General features: G+C 39.4%; 1 protein-coding gene across 1 annotated transcript in view; it reads left to right on the top strand.

The window, feature by feature from the left end:
- Positions 1-23,839, top strand: part of stk32a (serine/threonine kinase 32A) — a 126,852-nt gene that overhangs the window by 53,313 nt on the left and 49,700 nt on the right. The window contains exon 6 of the mRNA XM_047378211.1: positions 8,620-8,657. Within this exon, the coding sequence (XP_047234167.1) occupies positions 8,620-8,657 (38 nt within the window). The remainder of the gene's footprint in view (positions 1-8,619; positions 8,658-23,839) is intronic.

The following is a 23,839-nucleotide window of genomic DNA, read 5'->3' as shown; positions in this document are numbered from 1 at the left end:
TGAACCTAATCATCTGAATCAACGAGTCAACTCTAAACACCTGCAAAAGATTCCTGAGGCGTTTAAAACTCCCAGCCTGGTTCATCACTCAAAACCACAATCATGGGTAAGACTGCCGACCTGACTGCTGTCCAGAAGGCCACTACTGACACCCTCAAGCAAGAGGGTAAGACACAGAAAGAAATTTCGGAACGAATAGGCTGTTCCCAGAGTGCTGTATCAAGGCACCTCAGTGGGAAGTCTGTGGGAAGGAAAAAGTGTGGCAGAAAACGCTGCACAACGAAAAGAGGTGACCGGACCCTGAGGAAGATTGTGGAGAAGGGCCGATTCCAGACCTTGGGGGACCTGCGGAAGCAGTGGACTGAGTCTGGAGTAGAAACATCCAGAGCCACCGTGCACAGGCGTGTGCAGGAAATGGGCTACAGGTGCCACATTCCCCAGGTCAGGCCACTTTTGAACCAGAAACAGCGGCAGAAGCGCCTGACCTGGGCTACAGAGAAGCAGCACTGGACTGTTGCTCAGTGGTCCAAAGTACTTTTTTCGGATGAAAGCAAATTCTGCATGTCATTCGGAAATCAAGGTGCCAGAGTCTGGAGGAAGACTGGGGAGAAGGAAATGCCAAAATGCCAGAAGTCCAGTGTCAAGTACCCACAGTCAGTGATGGTCTGGGGTGCCGTGTCAGCTGCTGGTGTTGGTCCACTGTGTTTTATCAAGGGCAGGGTCAATGCAGCTAGCTATCAGGAGATTGTGGAGCACTTCATGCTTCCATCTGCTGAAAAGCTTTATGGAGATGAAGATTTCATTTTTCAGCACGACCTGGCACCTGCTCACAGTGCCAAAACCACTGGTAAATGGTTTACTGACCATGGTATCACTGTGCTCAATTGGCCTGCCAACTCTCCTGACCTGAACCCCATAGAGAATCTGTGGGATATTGTGAAGAGAACGTTGAGAGACTCAAGACCCAACACTCTGGATGAGCTAAAGGCCGCTATCGAAGCATCCTGGGCCTCCATAAGACCTCAGCAGTGCCACAGGCTGATTGCCTCCATGCCACGCCGCATTGAAGCAGTCATTTCTGCAAAAGGATTCCCGACCAAGTATTGAGTGCATAACTGTACATGATTATTTGAAGGTTGACATTTTTTGTATTAAAAATACTTTTCTTTTATTGGTCGGATGAAATATGCTAATTTTGTGAGATAGGAATTTTGGGTTTTCATGAGCTGTATGCCAAAATCATCCGTATTAAGACAATAAAAGACCTGAAATATTTCAGTTAGTGTGCAATGAATCTAAAATATATGAATGTTAAATTTTCATCATGACATTATGGAAAATAATGAACTTTATCACAATATGCTAATATTTTGAGAAGGACCTGTAAATAAACTGAATTGAAATAATCTGAAATTAAATTGGCAGCAATCAGAAACTTTTCTGTAGATGTTACCTTAAAATCTAAGAGGAAAATAGTTTTGATAAGGAAGCTTTACAGCAGCCAAACAAACATAAGCAATGTGTACCATCCAACATGTTCTGCATAGAGCAATCAAAATCATCCTAGGGTATAATTGTTTTACTTAACTGTTAATGAACATAGTTTTGATGGTTAATTCTCAAATTAATGAACTTTAACAAATGTACTTAGAATACTAACAGCAATGTTTAAGTCCAAACTTATTCAGAACCCGGTATATTTTGGTTTAAAGTAATCGTTTAACTTTATCAACATGGTAAGGTCCTGACTTTGATCTTGTAGAAAATCTGTGGAGGTAGCTAAAGATTAGGGCAATGGTAAGGAGGCCTTCCAACCTCTAATACATGGAGCTTGTCACAAAAGATAAATAGTCAAATACCAGTGGTAACAGGCAAAAAAACAAGTCAGCAATTATAAGATGCATTTGATTAATGCCAATAAAGATTATTCAAAAGTTTCTAGGAAGATTATAAACAGTTGTAGATATGTCACTTTCTACAAAATGTAAATAAAATATATAATTGATTGTTTTCCTATCAAAAATAAACTTCTTGGTTGAATACATTAAATTTTAAATCTAAATTAGCCAATTTTATGCTTAACTGTAGGTAGCAAACCAATAGCCATACTGTTTAAAAAAAAGAACAAATCTATATATTTTGTTGGTTTGATACTCTGAATTACAGTCTGTACTAATCAAGCAAGGCCTTAGTTTAGTGCCGACGGCAAAGACCGGTTTTTGAAGTGAGAAAAATGGCTTGGGTATGCGAGTGTAAAAAAGCTTCAATTCTCATGCGTGTCGGCCAGCTCCAGTGACAATGCCGCATCATATTGCCAGGTACAGGATTAACTTACCCTTCTTCCTCTCATAGCAGGCTGTAATGAGGTCATTAGATCCTGCTAATAGCTTGTAAGGCCAGTCATCCAAAAGAAAAGCCAAAGGGATCAGCTTGCACTGAGTAAACATGGCCCTTCGTCATGGGCTTTTAGAAGGAGTTCCAAAATTTAAGTGTGTATGGTATAAAATACACTTTGTCTCTTATACCATATGTGATCATGATAAGGGTCCTTTTATTTTAAGAACTACAAATCTATCTGTCCTATTTTGATGATTGACAATACAGGTCTTTCACCTCTAGGTGCTTCACAAATTTACAAAGTGATAAACCTTTAGCCTCTTCATTCAACTTTTTTAATTCATGTAACTAATACAGTGGAGCAGTGCAACTGCTTTTCTCATAATGGTTTTGTTCACCCCTGAAATATTCTTAGTCACAGTTTTAATTGCTGCAGATAGTGGAGGGTTCACTTCATCAAACAATCCATTCTTCACATAAACCTACTGTGACCTAAGCTGCAACAAAACCATATGTTTCTCAGCACAGATAGATGCTGCACTTCGATTTTCCCAGGATAGCAACACATGGCAAACTACTGGGGCAAACAACAGCTGCAAATATCTTTCTTAAATCTTCTTTTTTATACCGTTAAAACAATGAGTGTGAGCCCTATTAGCTTTGAAAATATATTTGATGAAATATTAGATTGGATAAAAAAGAACTGCATTCTGAAACGTTTAAATTATATCATATTAAAGAAGACTTTTGGTCTCATCTGACAAGAACACCTTTTTCCACATGTTTGCTGTACCACAGCAGACTTGGTATGGCTTTCTTTTATCATTTAAACAACCTTGCCAACCTGGCCAAGAGATGATTGTAGATTTCAAGAGAAACAGGAATAGGTCAAATACTATTTCCATCATGGAAGAAGAAGTGGAGGTGGTGAAGGAGTACCAATACCTTGGCATTAAATTGGACAACAGACTGGAGTGGAGATGCAACTTTGAAACTGTCAATAAGCAGAGACAGAGAAGCCTGTACTTCTTGAGGAGGCTTAGGTAATTCAGTGTTTGCAGCAAGATGTTGCATATCTTCTATAAGTCTGTTGTGGAGAGTGTGATCTCTTCTGCCATCATCTGCTGAGGTAGCAGCATCAGAGCCAGGAACTTAAAAAAGCTCAACAAGCTGATAAAGAAGGCTGGCTCTGTTCTAGGGACTGGAACCCTGAGCATCCTTTTCATGAGTGTCGTACAACGCTTGGCATACTCCAGCTTCCTCCCACAGTCCAAAAAACATGACCTTTAGGTCAATTGGTCTCTCTCAATTGGCCTTATGTGTGAATGGGTGTGTACATAGATATTTGTCCTGTGTGTCTCTGTGTTGCCCTGCAATGGACTGGCGACTTGTCTAGGGTACACTCTGCCTCTCGCCCGTAGACCGCTGGAGATAGGCACCAGCTCCCCCCACGACCCTGAGCGAAAGAGGCGGATATAGAAAATGGATGGATGGATGGATTTAACTTGTGCTCTTTATTCACTAAAGTTCTTTAAAAAACCTCTGGGGCCTTCACAGAACAATTATAGTCATACTGAGATTAAAGTAGACATAAATGGGGTCTGTTAATTAATAATAGGTGACAATACATTTTTGTTTGCACACTTTTTGTTCCATAAACACTGTTTCAAAGTGAAATTTCAGCTTGCTTTTTTTTCTTTTTACCACTGATCATTATCATTTAGCAGCAATGCAAACTGGGGTATAATACATTTTGGTTGGATTAATTTTTAAAGCTGTGGAAAGAGAAAAAAGAAGTTTAAGTTGGAAAGCTCTTTTGTTTTTCAATTTAATCAAGAGCAGAAACTCTGTAAATTCCGTAAGTTCCGTAAATTTTCCCAACGGGAAGACAGGGTAAGGGAGAGCCCTCTTGTCGAGACAGGACAACATTTCCGGTCTCCTGTACCCCCAAGATGCCGATTTTGCCTTTGCTGTATTTTCTGATAAGGTTGAGGCAGTCAGTGGGGTGGAAGGCAGCTCAACTCTGCAATGCCTCTGAGCTGCGAAGCAAAGTTTAGTCACAACCCCATAATATGTGACCTTTATAAATGTTAGTTGACTTTGTCCCTCAAAGGTGTGAAATGTCATTGCGCTGCAGCATGTCATGTTGCGAACGTCGCTTATTGCGATTAACACAAACTGTTGTGGTAAACTGCGCTGAGACAGAACAGATTTTAGCTAAGGGTAGTTTCTCCAGGTACAGTGATGCTTGAAAAAGGAACAAAGCTGAGAAGGTATCATACAGTAGGACTGAGTGCGTTGCTCTGTACAGGTCCTTCTCAAAATATTAGCATATTATGATAAAGTTCATTATTTTCCATAATGTCATGATGAAAATTTAACATTCATATATTTTAGATTCATTGCACACTAACTGAAATATTTCAGGTCTTTTATTGTCTTAATACGGATGATTTTGGCATACAGCTCATGAAAACCCAAAATTCCTATCTCACAAAATTAGCATATCATTAAAAGGGTTTCTAAACGAGCTATGAACCTAATCATCTGAATCAACGAGTTAACTCTAAACACCTGCAAAAGATTCCTGAGGCCTTTAAAACTCCCAGCCTGGTTCATCACTCAAAACCCCAATCATGGGTAAGACTGCCGACCTGACTGCTGTCCAGAAGGCCACTATTGACACCCTCAAGCAAGAGGGTAAGACACAGAAAGAAATTTCGGAACGAATAGGCTGTTCCCAGAGTGCTGTATCAAGGCACCTCAGTGGGAAGTCTGTGGGAAGGAAAAAGTGTGGCAGAAAACGCTGCACAACGAGAAGAGGTGACCGGACCCTGTGGAAGATTGTGGAGAAGGGCCGATTCCAGACCTTGGGGGACCTGCGGAAGCAGTGGACTGAGTCTGGAGTAGAAACATCCAGAGCCACCGTGCACAGGCGTGTGCAGGAAATGGGCTACGGGTGCCGCATTCTCCAGGTCAAGCCACTTTTGAACCAGAAACAGTGGCAGAAGCGCCTGACCTGGGCTACAGAGAAGCAGCACTGGACTGTTGCTCAGTGGTCCAAAGTACTTTTTTCGGATGAAAGCAAATTCTGCATGTCATTTGGAAATCAAGGTGCCAGAGTCTGGAGGAAGACTGGGGAGAAGGAAATGCCAAAATGCCAGAAGTCCAGTGTCAAGTACCCAAAGTCAGTGATGGTCTGGGGTGCCGTGTCAGCTGCTGGTGTTGGTCCACTGTGTTTTATCAAGGGCAGGGTCAATGCAGCTAGCTATCAGGAGATTTTGGAGCACTTCATGCTTCCATCTGCTGAAAAGCTTTATGGAGATGAAGATTTCATTTTTCAGCACGACCTGTCACCTGCTCACAGTGCCAAAACCACTGGTAAATGGTTTACTGACCATGGTATCACTGTGCTCAATTGGCCTGCCAACTCTCCTGACCTGAACCCCATAGAGAATCTGTGGGATATTGTGAAGAGAACGTTGAGAGACTCAAGACCCAACACTCTGGATGAGCTAAAGGCCGCTATCGAAGCATCTTGGGCCTCCATAAGACCTCAGCAGTGCCACAGGCTGATTGCCTCCATGCCACGCCGCATTGAAGCAGTCATTTCTGCAAAAGGATTCCCGACCAAGTATTGAATGCATAACTGTACATGATTATTTGAAGGTTGACCTTTTTTGTATTAAAAACACTTTTCTTTTATTGGTCGGATGAAATATGCTATTTTTGTGAGATAGGAATTTTGGGTTTTCATGAGCTGTATACCAAAATCATCCGTATTAAGACAATAAAAGACCTGAAATATTTCAGTTAGTGTGCAATGAATCTAAAATATATGAATGTTAAATTTTCATCATGACATTATGGAAAATAATGAACTTTATTACAATATGCTAATATTTTGAGAAGGACCTGTAAGATCCCAGGTCATCTGGCGGAAAAGCCAGCTATTCTCAATTAAAGGCCCCTATCTTGTTATAATTTACATGTTTGGGAGAACCCTACTTCACTGTACATACAAAACTTCTCCAAATGGTGAACAGCAGCACAACGGAAATACAAAAATAAGTTAGTGTTAATAGGAATTGGTGTTTGATTCCAACAAAAGAGACAATCAAATTTTAAAAATCTACAGGGATTTAGTTTGTTTTGACTTCTCAGTGTCGTAGCCTATACATGGGCCTATGGCTTCACAATGACAACATGGCCTTTAGCACTGAAAGAGCCATCCTTGTTTTCCTAGGCAGACTGCTTTTTTAGTGATGACACTTACCCCTCCCTTCTCTCCCTTACTGCCACCCTTTGAGGCAAATGTCAGCTAATTAAGGGTTACATGGTCGACCTTTGGCCCATTTCAGTCGATCTGCCACAGCATCCAAGATTCTGGCTTCATGCTACAGGTTGTCCTTGTCTGCAAGAGTGTGCCACAGAAACACAAGGATGCATACGCAGTTTTTTTTTTTCTGTTGCCTTTGATATGCAACATACTACTACATTCCTACAGGGAAAGAGGCTTAAATCAAGGGAAGGCTAAACATAGAGAACGCAAGTGTTCATTTTTCCAAAATTACTAAATCAAGAATGTCATTCCCATTGTAATTAACTCTAAATATTGATTATTGTCTTATCAGTTGAACGATTTTTATTTTTATTTTGCTGTGACGTGAAGCAGAGAACACTCTGTACCCTCCGTCTTTTGGTTTTACCCTGTACCCACACAAACACATCAATAAACACTATGTTTGGAGAGGAGGCTTCTTAAAAGAATACATCATAGTCTGCAGCATTTAGGCACATGTACATACTGTATTTGTATGGTTATAACTTTTGCTCTTGTTGTGAGTAAGCTTCCACATTGTGGAGAAAAAAGAACAAAGAAATGAAATATGTAAGCACAAGTGATAACGGGAATAGAGAGAATCACAGACAGTATCATCGTGTGAGAGAACGAGTTGGCTTGCTGAATGTGTTAAAGATAGATAGAGATGGATTAAGATAAAATGGGAAGAACATTTAGGGGTTTGAATTTAAAGTAGTCTAGGAGTGGCATTATTTGGCCCCAAACTTCTTTTTGAAGCTGTTGATTGTCATCTAGGACCTTGGCATTGTTGCTGGTGACTTTGTCACCTTGGGAACACTCGTCCTGGGTTTCTTTTCTGAGTTAGTTAAAAAATAATTTCCTCTCATCATCTGCTCTCTGAAGTTTTTGTAACACATTCCAACCGATATGACTTTGGTGAAGAGTCTCAGTCAGCATCTGTTGCTCTTCTCCGCTGTCCTGAGGTTACTCCCACAACCAAGCCTGCAGTTCTTTTCTTCACCTGTAGTCTAATTTTAACACATATTCATTTGTTTTCGCCACACACCTGAAGAACATTGTTATGATAAATCTTTAGCCTGATTTATTATGTATCAATTTTTTTACTTCTATGCAATAACGACTCAACTAACTCCAAATATTCAACTCCTGTAAAGGAACTGAATGACATTTGAAATTCAATTCAATGTAATTCAGTTCATTTAAAAAATAATTTATTAACTCCAAAAGGGAAATACATTTTTTACAAACACAAATGAAACAAATTACATAATAATAAAATATACTACTGTGGTCTCATATCATCAGTGTATACCAACATTTCTGAAGGGCACTGTATTGTCAGCTGTTATCCATTATAGTCTTACTGCTAATAGGCCATATATAGATTTTTAAATGTGCTGATAGAAATTCAAATTAAGTTACCTTGAAGAGATTTTTGATAATACCAAGAGAAAATAGTACTGTGCATGGAGAAAAATTATTGATCTGTTTGAATGAGATGTTACTCATTTAAAATTGCCTGTTTACAATTAAGAAGAAATAATATAATAATGTGGTCTCATCTGACAGTCTTAAACTACTTAGACAGCAAACAGCTGTAAAGGAAGAGTTTTTCTTTTACATTTTTTAAAATGTATTTTAAATTAATTTGAAATCAGCAGAATGTGAAAACAAATAATGGAGACACACAAGGTTAAGCTATGGTCCAATTTTGTATTTTAGAATCTTTAAAATCAATCACTGCCATGATTTAATGGGATTATTAAATCAAATTGTTTTATGAATCAACTATTTTTAGTTGCTCATATTTATTGATTTTGGTCAACAGTTGCTTTTGTAGTTAGATCTAAAAAGCACTAAATAAATAAAACTTCTGTGCCGTTTTTTCAATATGTAAATAAACCCTTTTTGACAATAACGCATTCTAATCTCCCAGTACTCTGTGTTTCACATTTCAGAGACATCAAACCTGACAATATACTGCTGGATGAACACGGTAAGATCCTTTTTTAAATAATCTTTTATTATAATCTCTAGAATCACTTTTAAAGACACCAAAATAATTGTAATTCTCAGATAGAGGCTTTGTATTTGTCTTATGTTATAATGTATCTTTGGAAAAATTACACAGAGAATGCATGCAGAAGGAAATTCTTACTTTTTTTCAAACTGTCTGAGTTGGTGGAAGCAGTGTGTCATTTACATTTATTTTTATTTCCTTTCTAAACTATTACATGAAATAAGATGGATTGGTGTTTGAGGAAAGTGGGAAACAGGGTGCGATCCATCATGCCCCTTTTCTTTTAACAATGGTAAATTCTGCTCAAAATCACTGAGGTTTTAGCTCTTTACATAGTTTCACACAGGAAGCCATGCATACGGAGAGAAAAGAAGCACAAAGAGAAGTGTATGTGTGTGCGTTTGTCTTTGTGTTTGTGTAAAAGAACTGGAAGGGAACAATAGTAAATCAAAGGAGCGTTAATATAGACTATAAAATCTTTCATTAATATGCTAATGAAGAGGAATATAAAGCAGTTTAAGTTATGACTTGCTGTAAGCAAGCCCAACACAAACCTTTTAAGATGTTCTGCACTATATATATATATATATATATATATATATATATATATACACACACACACACATACACCGGGGTTGGACAATGAAACTGAAACACCTGTCATTTTAGTGTGGGAGGTTTCAAGGCTAAATTGGACCAGCCTGGTAGCCAGTCTTCATTGATTGCACATTGCACCAGTAAGAGCAGAGTGTGAAGGTTCAATTAGCAGGGTAAGAGCACAGTTTTGCTCAAAATATTGAAATGCACACAACATTATGGGTGACATACCAGAGTTCAAAAGAGGACAAATTGTTGGTGCACGTCTTGCTGGCGCATCTGTGACCAAGACAGCAAGACAGCAAGTATTCAATGTTAATATTTTATTCATTCAGATCTAGGATGTGTTATTAGAGTGTTCCCTTTATTTTTTTGTGCAGTGTATATACCGTACAGACCAAAGGTTTGGACACACCATCTCATTCAAAGAGTGTTTTTTATTTTCATGACTATGAATATTGTAGCTTCACACTGAAGGCATCAAAACTATGAATTAACCCATGTGGAATTATATACTGAACAAAAAAGTGTGAAACAACTGAAAATATGTCTTATATTCTAGGTTCTTCAAAGTAGCCACCTTTTGCTTTGATTACTGCTACGCACACTCTTGGCATTCTGTTCAGGAGCTTCAAGAGGTAGTCACCTGAAATGGTTTTCAGGTCCTCAGAGATGGTGGTTCCTAGGAATCTGAAGTGGTCCAGCGCCGACACGGTGTTGTTGAGTATGGTGAGGGGGGTGTATGTGGGTGGTGTTTTCTGAAAGTCCACCACCATTTCCACAGTCTTGAGTGGGTTTAATTCCAGGCAGTTCTGACTACACCAGTGTAACAGGCGATCCACCTCTTGTCTGTATGCAGACTCATCACCGTCCTGGAGATGTCCAATGACAGTGGTGTCATCTGCAAACTTAAGGAGTTTCACGGACGGATCCGCTGAGGTGCAGTCATTTGTGTACAGGGAGAAGAGGAGTGGGGATAGAACACACCCCTGGGGGGCACCAGTACTTATTGATCTGGTTCGGGAGAAGATGCTCCCCAGTCTCACCTGCTGCTGTCGATCCGACAGGAAGCTGTTGATCCACTGACAGGTGGAGGCTGGGACGTTGAGCTGGGTGAGCTTCTGGTGGAGGATGTCTGGTATGATGGTGTTGAAGGCCGAGCTGAAGTCTACAAACAGGAGCCTGGCGTAGGTCCCTGGGTGGTCGAGGTGTTGCAGGATGAAGTTTAGACCTAAGTTAACAGCATCATCTGCCGACCTGTTTGCTCGGTAAGCAAAATGCAGGGCGTCCAGTAGAGGGCCTGTGATGTCTTTCAGGTGCTTCAACACCAGCCGCACAAAGGATTTCATGACCACAGACATCAGGGCTACAGGCCTGTAGTCATTTAATCCTAGGATGGTGGGTTTCTTGGGCACTGGGATGATGGTGGATCCTTGGAAGCAGGAGGGGACCTCACACTTCTCCATTGACTTGTTGAAGATTCGGGTGAAGATCGGAGCGAGTTGATGTGCACAGGCTTTCAGGCATGATGGGGAGACGTTATTAGGTCCTCCAGCTTTCTTTGTTTTCATGTGCTGAAAGAGCCTATTTACATCTTCCTCAGATATCTTTAGTGCTGGCAGAGGATCTGGAGGTAGGGGGTTGGTTGCTTTACTGGTCAAACTTGTTCCTGAATGGGATGTGGAGGAGTTGGTTTGAGGTGTGAATGGCTTCCTGTCATGTCTGCAGTAGAAGCCATTCAGACTGCTTCTGGTTTTCACTTCACAGGTGTGCCCTGTCAGGTTTAATAAGTGGGATTTCAAGCCTTATAAATGGGGTTGGGACCATCAGTTGTGTTGTGCAGGAGGTGGATACAGTACACAGCTGATAGTCCTACTGAATAGACTGTTAGAATTTGTATTATGGCAAGAAAAAAGCAGCTAAGTAAAGAAAAACGAGTGGCCATCATTACTTTAAGAAATGAAGGTCAGTCAGTCCGAACAATTGGGAAAACTTTGAAAGTGTCCCCGAGTGCAGTCGCAAAAACCATCAAGGGCTACAAAGAAACTGGCTCACATGAGGACCGCCCCAGGAAAGGAAGACCAAGAGTCACCTCTGCTGCGGACGATAAGTTCATCCGAGTCACCAGCCTCAGAAATCGCAGGTTAACAGCAGCTCAGATTAGAGAACAGGTCAATGCTACACAGAGTTCTAGCAGCAGACACATCTCTAGAACAACTGTTAAGAGGAGACTGTGTGAATCAGGCCTTCATGGTAAAATCGTTGCTAGGAAACCACTTCTGAGGACAGGCAACAAGCAGAAGAGACTTGTTTGGGCTAAAGAACACAAGGAATGGACATTAGACCAGTGGAAATCTGTGCTTTGGTGTGATGAGTCCAAGTTTGAGATCTTTGGTTCCAACCACTATGTCTTTGTGCAGCGCAGAAGAGGTGAATGGATGGACTCTACATGCCTGGTTCCCACCGTGAAGCATGGAGGAGGAGGTGTGATGGTGTGGGGGTGCTTTGCTGGTGACACTGTTGAGGATTTATTCAAAATTGAAGGCATATTGAACCAGCATGCCTACCACAGCATCTTGCAGCGGCATGCTATTCCATCCGGTTTGCGTTGGACCATCATTTATTGTTCAACAGGACAATGACCCCAAACACGCTTCCAGGCTGTGAAAGGGCTATTTGACCAAGAAGCAGAGTGATGGGGTGCTGTGCCAGATGACCTGGCCTCCACAGTCACTGGACCTGAACCCAATCAAGATGGTTTGTGGTGAGCTGGACTGCAGAGTGAAGGCAAAAGGGCCAATAAGTGCTAAGCATCTCTGGGAACTCCTTCAAGACTGTTGGAAAACCATTTCAGGTGACTACCTCTTGAAGCTCATCAACAGAATGCCAAGAGTGTACATAGCAGTAATCAAAGCAAAAGGTGGCTAATTTGAAGAACCTAGAATTTAAGACATATTTTCAGTTGTTTCACACTTTTTTGTTCAGTATATAATTCCACATGTGTTAATTTATAGTTTTGATGCCTTCAGTGTGAAGCTACAATATTCAGTCATGAAAATAAAGAAAACTTTTTGAATGAGAAGGTGTGTCCTTGTTGTGTTGAACGACCATTTGATTCAGTTTCATCGTCCACTTATGTTAAATTCACACCTGCCAGCAATGGTAAAGAATCTAATCAAACTAAAATAAATGTTGCCATTTATGTGGGATTTTCTATATTGCAATTTTTTTAACTATAGTAATAGTTTACAGACAGGTTAAAAAAGGATCAAATGTATTTAGATGTAAAAAGGTATAAAATGTTACTGCACTATGTGTTCACCATGGCAAAGTAAAGGTAGTTACCAATAATTGCAGAAAATACGAAACAATGTCATATTACAAGAATGGGACATTTCTTCAAAAAGCAATAATAGAGGAGACATAAACTGAACAGGGAGACAGGGTTGTGTTCTACAACTGACAACAGTCAGTCTGCTGTGTCTTCCAAATGCTAAGGCTAAAAAGTAGGGTGGCAAGACAGAATTGTTTTTCTTCCAAAAATCTTTGACATGCAATAGTTTGATGAAACCAAAATTTTGGGACACAGTCTTATAAAACATGTTTGGCACTAAAAGACACAGCACATTATCTAACTCTTCTGTGGGATTACTTTTCAGGCTCCCCAAAGCCTTGAGGTAACTACTAAAAATTTGTGGCTGAAGAGTAATTTGTTTTTTTTTTTGCATAACAGTGAGTAAGAGCATATATGCAACTCAACAAAAAAAATACTTCTTGAGAGGAAATTTTTAATTTTAAAATAAAATATCTCCTTTCAATCTGACAGATTTGGATAACTTTTGTTAGCTGTAGTGGGCATGTATTGTCAATTTAAGAGGTGGTGTGCTCATAGACTCCTACCAAAGAAGACTGAAAGCTCAATTTGAATCAAAAGGTGATTGAACAAAGTATTACTTACCAGTGTGCACAACTTTTTATTTTTCATATTTTTTCTTCTAACAGATGTCTTTTTTTTATTTTTCAGTAGAATTGCTGGCTAAAATGTGGAATAGGTTTTGGAATGATTAATCACAGTCTCATTATTTTACATCACTCCTGGCATTTACAAGGAGTGTGTATGCTTTTGAGAGCAACAGTATCTTAAGCCTGAATGCAAAATGGCAGCTTACATAAATATGATAATTTCTTACATTTATTTGTGTTATTAAAGTATTCCACAAGGAATAAAAGTTTGGAAGCTTACTGCCTGAATGATGGCCAGAAAATTTAACAATGTGACATATGAACACTTGCACAGAGACAGAAGTCATGAGATCTCAGAGGGCACTGGACATCTGCTCAGGTAGCTTAGGGGATATGTAGGATGAAGGTCCTGCTGTTAAAATAGAAAATAAAGAAGCTGAGAGGGAGATAGAGTCACTTAAACAAGATCAGCCACTTAGCTAGAAAAAGAAAAAGGATGAGCAAAGATTTCTGAAAGGATTTGTCAAAGAAAGAAAAAGGGAAAAGACAAACATATAGAGATATGAGAAGATTAGGGTGGAAGGGGTGAAAAAAGAAAAACAATTCTGTCAGACTCAGTCAGATTCAACAGGACAACAAACACCCACCTGTCTCTCGTTCCCTCTCTCTCTTTCTCTGTATATGTTCTTGCAAACTCAGTATGCACTTTTCTCTATTTATGCACTCTACCAACAATGTTTTTAATGGAGAGAGTTGGGGTTTTGCATCCTCACTGAACTCTGAAAAACAACATGAGCCATCAGAAGGGGAAGGTGAGCTGTTTGCTTCTGCACATGGGGAAATTTGAAAGCGCTAGTTGACCTGTGATCCTTTTATTCCTCTGGGAGCCGCTTCGTATAGGGGAAAAAGCAATTTACCCATGCCCAGGTGATGGTGCTTTGTTAAACAATATAGCCTGGGGATACAGGGAGTAGGACCTGGAGCGCTGTTGTCTAGGTTATCCACTGTGAGCTTGTGTGCATGTTTTCCTACAAAAACACCCACAGTCTATGACAACAATGTTGTGACGTAAATTGAAGATTGTTTCTCCACCACCAAACAAACAAGAGGCATGTAAAGGTGTTGGTTAATTTGATTGCTACATCAACTCCCATTTACGTATTAAAAGTTACAATTCTAATAGGGCAGTGCAGTTTTTACTGTGATGAGCTTGACTGTGGAGTTACTGGACTGTGAAGTTCATTGTAACAGTTTCAGCCTAATCTTAGGTAGGTATATTAAAGACTTAGACATGTTTGGTCATATCATTTATATTTTATGATGTTATTTTTTTGTGATATATTTTTTACAGTTACCATGGAAATAACTGTCTAGATTCAAACCTACATTGCACTTTTTCACAAATGTTTTTTATCGTAAACTGCTATCAAGCTGTTTCTTTTTTTGGCGTGTATGTTATATATATTCAAAACTCTCTTTGTTTGACGTAGGTTTACCATTTGTGATACGTGTTACATATCTTATGTGTGCATTCAATTGAAGGGTGAAAATGTTACCATGTAGAACATCTCTTGTGAAAATGTACAATTTACAATGAATGACCCCCTAAAGGTTAATTCATTATTTGCTGCTAATAATCCTTCCTGCCCACATCAATCAGCATCTACAACGGCTCTTTGAAGAAACCTAGATAATGAGCTACAACAACATTTAATTTCCCTTTGGGATTAATAAAGTATTTTTGAATTGAACTGAATTGAATTAAATAAAAAACAAGCAAAAATAATCCAACTAACCTGCTATGTCAGCCACTCCAGCATTCGGCATGTTGAGTTGATCTTCATCAGTGCAACCAGAGTATCGTATGTAAGATAATTGAGTCATTCCTATGACATTTGTGCAACATTTGCATAAACGTCTTAGCAGCATTTGTGCACATTATATCTGGTTTCCCTGATTTGTTTGGCTCATGCCACTGAATGTCTAAATGAAAAAAAACATCAACTAATTTGTGGAAGTTGTAAACGTACAATCTTGTGAAAAAACACCGAATGAAATATTCAGTTCTTTATTAATAAACACATCGGTTTCTATAATCATATTTTTTATCTCTGGGGAGAAAAGGGATTTCATTGAAAGTAAACAAAAATATGCTCAACTCATTTAACAAATGAAAAGAAAATGTGTCTTATATCTGATGAAAAAGTCAGGACACCCTACCCCTAATTGCTAGTGTTACCCCCTTTGACTTAAAATAACTACAAGGAGATGCGTTTTGTGATTGGGAGCTGGTTCTACTGCAGCAAAGCATCCTCAACCCATGATATTTCCACCTCCGTGCTTCACATTTGGTATGATGTTCTTTTCCTTTGATGCTGCATTTGGTTAACCATAAAAATATTCTCTGTATTGATGTCAAAGTCATTCAGTGTTAGAACTATCTGTAAAAACATCATTACAGATTTGATGTTATTCGTCTACTTTAGTCTTGTCTCATGTTTTATTTTTACAGAGCAAAGGTTTCCTCCATACAGACAGAAGGTTAAACAATATCTTTCTCATTGTACAGACATACGCTTTCACATCAACAGTAGCAAATGCCTGCTGTAGGTCCCATAATGACATTCTGGGGAAGACTTCTTTCTTTGTAGACTATGTTCCGTACTGTGGAAAATATTATTTCAGATTCCTTTGAGACCTCTTAAAATACCTAACCAGACTTATGTTCTGCCACAATCTCATTTTTAGAAAAAACACAAAGGCTTTCATTGAGTGTAATATTTTTTTTTACAACTGTATGTGGGTTTACTTGGGTTTTGTCCCATGTCTCAGAAAAAGCAGAGCAAAATTAAATTGTATGTACTGTCACAGCTACCTCACAATTTCTGCTCTTAGCAAAAAGCCTGAGACTCATCATCCAGTAAGTCCAATGGACTAACATATGGGAACAGTCTTAGTTTGCAAATTTCCAATAATAATAAAACAAGTCCAAAGTGTATTAGTCATTCTGCAGGTTAAAAGCTTGGGTGCTGCTCTTCCTGTAAAAATCTGTATAGGGTTTTCCTTTAGAGTTGAGTAATGAAAATTTAGGTTGTGCTGGTTAAAAGGAAGAAATTGTGGTGTTGATGATGGTGGAAATGTGTTTTTCTGCAAAGTGGTGTCCTTTTAAACTGTTGTTAACAAGTTATAGTACTATTGTTTTCATTTTTTTTCCAATCAAACATATATATTTAAACAAAATAGACTTTAAGGAGAGGAAGAAAGAGGAAAAAAAAAACTAAATTGTGAACTAAATTGTTCTGACAGTATTTAGATATTTGAAACCACATGTCAGCATCATTTGTGTTTTCTTACTATAAGACAGTTTTTATGTATATAGGGTTAGGAGGGACACCCATTCCCTCGAGTGATCACTCTGCTCTAAATAAGTGGCTGCTCTATTGCTGACTATGGCATAGAAATATGTAGAGTATGCAGACATGTATGTTACATTCAGCTCATTAGTTTGTGGTCAGTAAGTGTGGTAAAGACTCGGGCCCATCTCTCAGCACGTTAAGACACAGGTGAATGTTGTGACTTTGAAAACCACTGACGTTGCTCAGCTACCTGCCCCACAGTATCAGGGAATAATCAATAAACTCATTTTTATTTTTATTTGACCAAGCTGTACAATAGATGTCTGCTTCTTTAAATAAAAACATTTAGAAACTCTCTGAAGGTTACACTGATATTCAACATAACCTAAAATGTATAATTGTTAGACCATTTTGTTTGCTGAATATTGGACCATTTGTACGTTGCTGGACGCCACCATGCCTTTCGTCGTCATCGGCCATTTTGTACACCAGAACAGTCCCGTCCTATCAGCCGCCGGCACCGCGGCTGATAGGACTGGGGCGTCGCAGCTCTGACGTCACAGTGGACTATATAGTAAGATGAGCTCCCTTTAATCCTTGCTTCCAAGCTGGATACCGGAACAGCATCTGGGGCGCAGCACTCTGTAGAAGAAATTCCACGTGGACTTTCATTCATTCTCCTCCCGTTGGCCAATGAGAAGGAAAATTCATGAAAGAAGTCTTTGGAATAGGAAGGCCAGAAATCTCACTTTACCGATCAAAGACGTGGGTTTAACGCATAACAAAGGAAAAAAAACCCACGGAGGTTTCAAGGAGACGAATTTGGCATCCTTGTTTTTGTTCCAGTCGACTGTTGACGGTCCGCCATATTGTTCCTTTTTGCCAAAGGAGGCCAAGGACGACGCCGACCTCTTCTTGGAGTTAACTATGGACGCGCAGCGACCCCCCAACCCCCCCCCCCCCCCCCCCCCCCCCCCCCCCCCTTTGCCCCAGAAGGAGACAACACCAAGTAATTCTGTTCTGTTTTGTTTTATTTCTATTTTTTATTTAGAAATAGCTTGGGCAGGATAGAGTAGGATTTTAGGGAGATTTAGAATCGCCACTTATAGTCCAATGTGTTCTAAGTTGTATGTGCATGCAATATTTATTGAAACTTTGATTGCTGTTGGACTCTGAAAGCTGCTATGCTTTCAAGCTGTGTTGTTTCAACACTTGAGAGCAAGTTCAGGGTACATTTTAAAGTTGGACCATTAGAATTTCATGGTGGAAACTCACCATTTTTCTCTGGCTGCTGCTGAAAAGTTTATGATCCTTTGTCCACTGAGCTACAACTTTGGGGCGAAGTTTTATGACCCTTTGTGGTGTTAGACTGAGCTACATTTTGGCGAGGCTGCTCCCAAATCTGTGCTCAGCACCATATTATCACTTTGTTTTTCCATAAATGCTGGTTTGAGTTCGCACACACTCAATGCTGTTTTATTTTGTTCAGTTAGATATTTTACCCTTTTATGTAGAACTTTGCATGTTTGTTTAGGTGAAGATTACTGAATCGGAAGGTGTATCAGGCTGTATCAGGCTGTTGATTTAATAAATATGCACGTAGATAAAGAGAAAGCGTTTGTGTTTATTTTGAGCAAGAGTGATTTGTCAGTCAAAATAAGGTCAAAGTTCCCCACATTTCGGTGAAACAGTTGATTAAACAGTGACATCTAGTAATAGTTATCAATTATTGCTGAGAATTTAATAATTGTAATTATCAAGGGCTTTGAGCCACAATTACAACGCCAGAGGACATCTCTGACTTTGATTCATAAATAAGGATTTTTGGTTAAGAAATTTATTTTTCTCAAATTATGATTTTAAATTATAATTCTTGATAAATATTAATTAATCAATAATCATAATCCTAACAATTGGCGTCCCGAGGACGGGACTTAAAAGGACAGACATCACTGTTGCACAGAATGAACAATTGTGATATCCGTGCAACTTAGAAGTTTTATTGTGAGATTTTTGAGTTTTGCAGGAAGTGCTTGTAATCTAGAGGATATCTTGACTAGAATTTGCTCAGTTCTACTGCAGAGGAGTAATAATCTTTCAAGAGGTGCTTTTGTAGATGCAAGGTTGAAGTTTGGTATAACTTGTGGTGTGAGACTTAAAGTAAATTTCTGTAAAGGCAAGAGGCATTAATTCTGCCTCCTGGGTCTGTTAGGCGCAATCAGGTGTTACCATAGCAACCAGATTCCTGCCATAGTGGGATGTTTACGATCTGTCTCCGGTGTCCATTCGGTGTAACTACAGCTGTGACCAACACTCTCCCAGTCAGGTAGAGAGCAACACCTACATCTGGTGGCCATTGAGTAAAATTGCATTTGCAGCTGGATATTTTCCCCATTGCAGACCTGCACTCCGTGCTATCTGGTGGTCACTAGTGAGAATTGCAGTTCCAACCAAGGACATTTCCTACTTTGATTCAGTCATTTAGTTCATTAACACAGGCAGATAATTCCATCACCTATGATCAAAGGGCTTAACTTGAGTTGAGAGTTGAAGTTATTGATCATTCATTACCACATTTGCTATAAAATGTAAGCGTTTTGCTGGGTTTTATTGTGTGAAGCATGTTTGGGTCTGACTCATAAAAAAAAAACTAACTTAGTTGTCTAACCTTGTAGGCCCAGCTAGAAGGTAAGTGATCCATAGTGAGCACCACTAACATTCATTTGAAGCTAGAAATAGTGCTTGAATGTTTTAGTTTGCTTGTTTCTTGTTTTTTTTACTTTCCTCTACAAAAAAAAAAAAAAAAAATCTTTTTTTTGGTTTTGTTTTGTTTTTGTGATGCATCATTTCCAGTAAAGCCTAGGGTAAGACACAATTTGAATAGCCAAACCTGTGCACCCATTTTAAGTACATCATACATCACTGAACAGCTTAGCCTGTTTGTGTTGCTGCTAATTAACTTTAGCGATCATTCATCACCAGGGTGAAAGTAGTTTTAAATTCTTGCCGGTACTTAGGGGCGGAGCTAGAGGGGGGCTGGGGGGCACTGGGGGTAATATATACACAAAATATGTGTGTGTTAATTGTTACTCTCATCTGTGGCCCCCTCAAGATTTTTCTCTCTCTCAGCAAAGTTCAAACTATTTAAAACATATCAATATTTTACTTTACTGTAGGGTGTCTGTATAAGGTAGAAATTAGAATCACTTGAGAATGTAGAGTATATATATATATATATATTGTCAAAATAAGGTGAGATCTTTCCATGTAATCCATGCAACATTTAGTAACTGCTCACAGTTAACTCCATAAAAGTTACAATAAATATCCTTATGTGTAATCCATGCAATAATTATTAAAACACACGGTTGAAGCAGTAGGGAGTGAAACAAGCATGTTCTCATATTCTGGAGCTGAGAGACTGGAGAGGCCTGTGTGGAGCCACATATTATCTGTCTTATCTTTTGCAGAAGTATAAATAACAAGTATCCAATGATGTATGATGATTTTACATTATTTCACATGTATTGAATGAAATTAGTAACCTTTGATTAACAATTTAAAAGATGTATGATTGAAATGTGGGTAAGAACTGAGAGTTAGAGTAAAAAAACATTAAGGTTTGACATTCTCAATCAGCTATATATGAAAGAGATATAACGTTAATCATTTGGGAAGCGTGAATAAAAAGAATGAAGTGATGGTTTTGTAAATGTGTTTTAGAGTAAATGCTGAAAGCTGAAGAATGGAATGTGTAATACTGTGTAAAGTTTAAAACTGAGCAGATTAGGGAAAGAACTGTAGGATGACTAGGAGTGACGAGAGCCAGCTGCATGCTGACAGCGAACCTTTTCAAGGCAAACGGGAGGAAGGGAGGATGCGACTACAGCCAGCTTTGTGGCTATTATCGGCATCTCCAAGGCTGAGAAACAGAATCAGTAGGTCACAGTGACCATGACTAAAGTATTGATCAATAATCAAGAAACTGAGCTGAATAGGTTGCGCAATAACTGAGAAGCCTAATAAGGGGCTGACTGGTTAAAGCATCAAGCACCATAAAAGCAATGCTGAAGGAGGGAACGGGGTTGTTTCCTCGTAGAACACCAGCGAACAAGATCGGATTGAGAAAAGAAGCTCAGATGGAAAAGGAACAGAGACACAGCCCCACTGATTGACTGCATTAAAAAAGAGGATCAACCCGTGGGCCCAGAAAGGACTGTGCCTCAAGATTAAGAATCTGATTTCATCTAAAGCCTTTTATCCAGACAACAGAAGTGAACTTGATCGGTGAACAGCTGATTGCTCTAAGTTTCAGGCTTCTGGAAGTCCTGAATCAACCTCATTTATGTCTCCGGGTTTCCTTCAACTCTTCAGCCTCTGGAAACTACTGTCTTCGGACACATATAACAACAAAGATTCCTGTTTAACCATAAAAGCCTGGAGCATCAGTGCCTGCCACTTAAAGGAAGAAAACTGAAGATTAAGTCGTATTCCCTTCAAGAAACCACTCGTTGTTACCAGAAGAATCTTCTCCATCAGGTGCATGGATGAGCCTCCGTCTTCAAAGCCTCTCCAAACCCACTAGTTTCAGCATCAAGGAAAGACAGGTTGAGTTGATTGATTCATTTCTATTATTTAAATTATTTTGTGTTGCTGAATTTAAGCTGTTACTGACCCCTGCAAAAGCATTACTAATTAAAGAAAGCATTTAAAATTTTTGTTAAATCGTGGACATTCAATTATTTGAGTCACCGTATTTTTTGGTTTTTCATTGGTGGTAAAAAGTCTTGTTGCCTGGTTCCAAGATATTTTAGGAGGTTTTTATAGGTTGCCTTAGCCAAGTTTGTTAAAACAGCGCCCTTGGGGCTTGTGCCAAGCCACTAAAATCAACCTAGCCCATATACCAAGAGCCAGTTGTAAAATTAGGGAATGAGCAGCCGTGAACAAAAGTGACTGTTGAAAGTGTGGATGACTGCGATAGGCTACTCAGTCGTCCAGACCACCAGTTGAAGAAGGGCGAGACGTTTGTATGAAGGCTGTCAGAGGCTAGGCGAGTCATTTCCTGACACCAGCTTAAACAGAACTTTCTGTAAACCTGCTTAGTAAGACCTTTCAGGTTTGGGGAAGTCCGGACCTGTTGGATGGAGAGCTGGTTTGAGCAATCCTTTTAGACATGGGGAAGTAGGAGGGAGGGGTTAGCTCATCGGACAACGTAAAAAAAAAAAAAAAAATTATATATATATCTATATATATATATATATATATATATATATATATATATATATATATATATATATATATATATATATATATATATATATATATATATATATATATATATATATATATACAGATCCTTCTAAAAATATTAGCATATTATAGCATAGATAAAGTTCATTATTTTCCATAATGTAATGATGAAAATTTAACATTCATATATTTTAGATTCATTGCACACTAACTGAAATATTTCAGGTCTTTTATTGTCTTAATACGGATGATTTTGGCATACAGCTCATGAAAACCCAAAATTCCTATCTCACAAAATTAGCATATAATTAAAAGGGTCTCTAAACGATCATCTGAATCAACGAGTTAACTCTAAACACCTGCAAAAGATTCCTGAGGCCTTTAAAACTCCCAGCCTGGTTCATCACTCAAAACCCCAATCATGGGTAAGACTGCCGACCTGACTGCTGTCCAGAAGGCCACTATTGACACCCTCAAGCAAGAGGGTAAGACACAGAAAGAAAGATCGGAACGAATAGGCTGTTCCCAGAGTGCTGTATCAAGGCACCTCAGTGGGAAGTCTGTGGGAAGGAAAACGTGTGGCAGAAAACGCTGCACAACGAGGAGAGGCGACCGGACCCTGAGGAAGATTGTGGAGAAGGGCCGATTCCAGACCTTGGGGGACCTGCGGAAGCAGTGGACTGAGTCTGGAGTAGAAACATCCAGAGCCACCGTGCACAGGCGTGTGCAGGAAATGGGCTACAGGTGCCGCATTCCCCAGGTCAAGCCACTTTTGAACCAGAAACAGCGGCAGAAGCGCCTGACCTGGGCTACAGAGAAGCAGCACTGGACTGTTGCTCAGTGGTCCAAAGTACTTTTTTCAGATGAAAGCAAATTCTGCATGTCATTCGGAAATCAAGGTGCCAGAGTCTGGAGGAAGACTGGGGAGAAGGAAATGCCAAATGCCAGAAGTCCAGTGTCAAGTACCCACAGTCAGTGATGGTCTGGGGTGCCGTGTCAGCTGCTGGTGTTGGTCCACTGTGTTTTATCAAGGGCAGGGTCAATGCAGCTAGCTATTAGGAGATTTTGGAGCACTTCATGCTTCCATCTGCTGAAAAGCTTTATGAAGATGAAGATTTCATTTTTCAGCACGACCTGGCACCTGCTCACAGTGCCAAAACCACTGGTAAATGGTTTACTGACCATGGTATCACTGTGCTCAATTGGCCTGCCAACTCTCCTGACCTGAACCCCATAGAGAATCTGTGGGATATTGTGAAGAGAACGTTGAGAGACTCAAGACCCAACACTCTGGATGAGCTAAAGGCCGCTATTGAAGCATCCTGGGCCTCCATAAGACCTCAGCAGTGCCACAGGCTGATTGCCTCCATGCCACGCCGCATTGAAGCAGTCATTTATGCAAAAGGATTCCCGACCAAATATTGAGTGCATAACTGTACATGATTATTTGAAGGTTGACCTTTTTTGTATTAAAAACACTTTTCTTTTATTGGTCGGATGAAATATGCTAATTTTGTGAGATAGGAATTTTGGGTTTTCATGAGCTTTATGCCAAAATCATCCGTATTAAGACAATAAAAGACCTGAAATATTTCAGTTAGTGTGCAATGAATCTAAAATATATGAATGTTAAATTTTCATCATGACATTATGGAAAATAATGAACTTTATCACAATATGCTAATATTTTGAGAAGGACCTGTATATACACTGCTCAAAAAAATTAAGGGAACACTCAAATGACACATCCTAGATCTGAATGAATGGAATATTCTCATTGAATACTTTGTTCTGTACAGGGTTGAATGTGCTGACAACAAAGTCACACAAAAAGCATAAATGGAAATCAAATGTATTAACCATTGGAGGCCTGGATTTGGAGTCACATACAAAATTAAAGTGGAAAAACACTACAGGCTGATCCAACTTTGATGTAATGTCCTTAAAACAAGTCAAAATGAGGCTCAGTATTGTGTGTGTGGCCTCCACGTG

The sequence above is a fragment of the Girardinichthys multiradiatus genome, chromosome 11, assembly GCF_021462225.1.
Source record: "Girardinichthys multiradiatus isolate DD_20200921_A chromosome 11, DD_fGirMul_XY1, whole genome shotgun sequence".
Classification (NCBI taxonomy): Eukaryota; Metazoa; Chordata; class Actinopteri; order Cyprinodontiformes; family Goodeidae; genus Girardinichthys; species Girardinichthys multiradiatus.
This window is presented reverse-complemented; position numbering and strand designations above follow the sequence as displayed.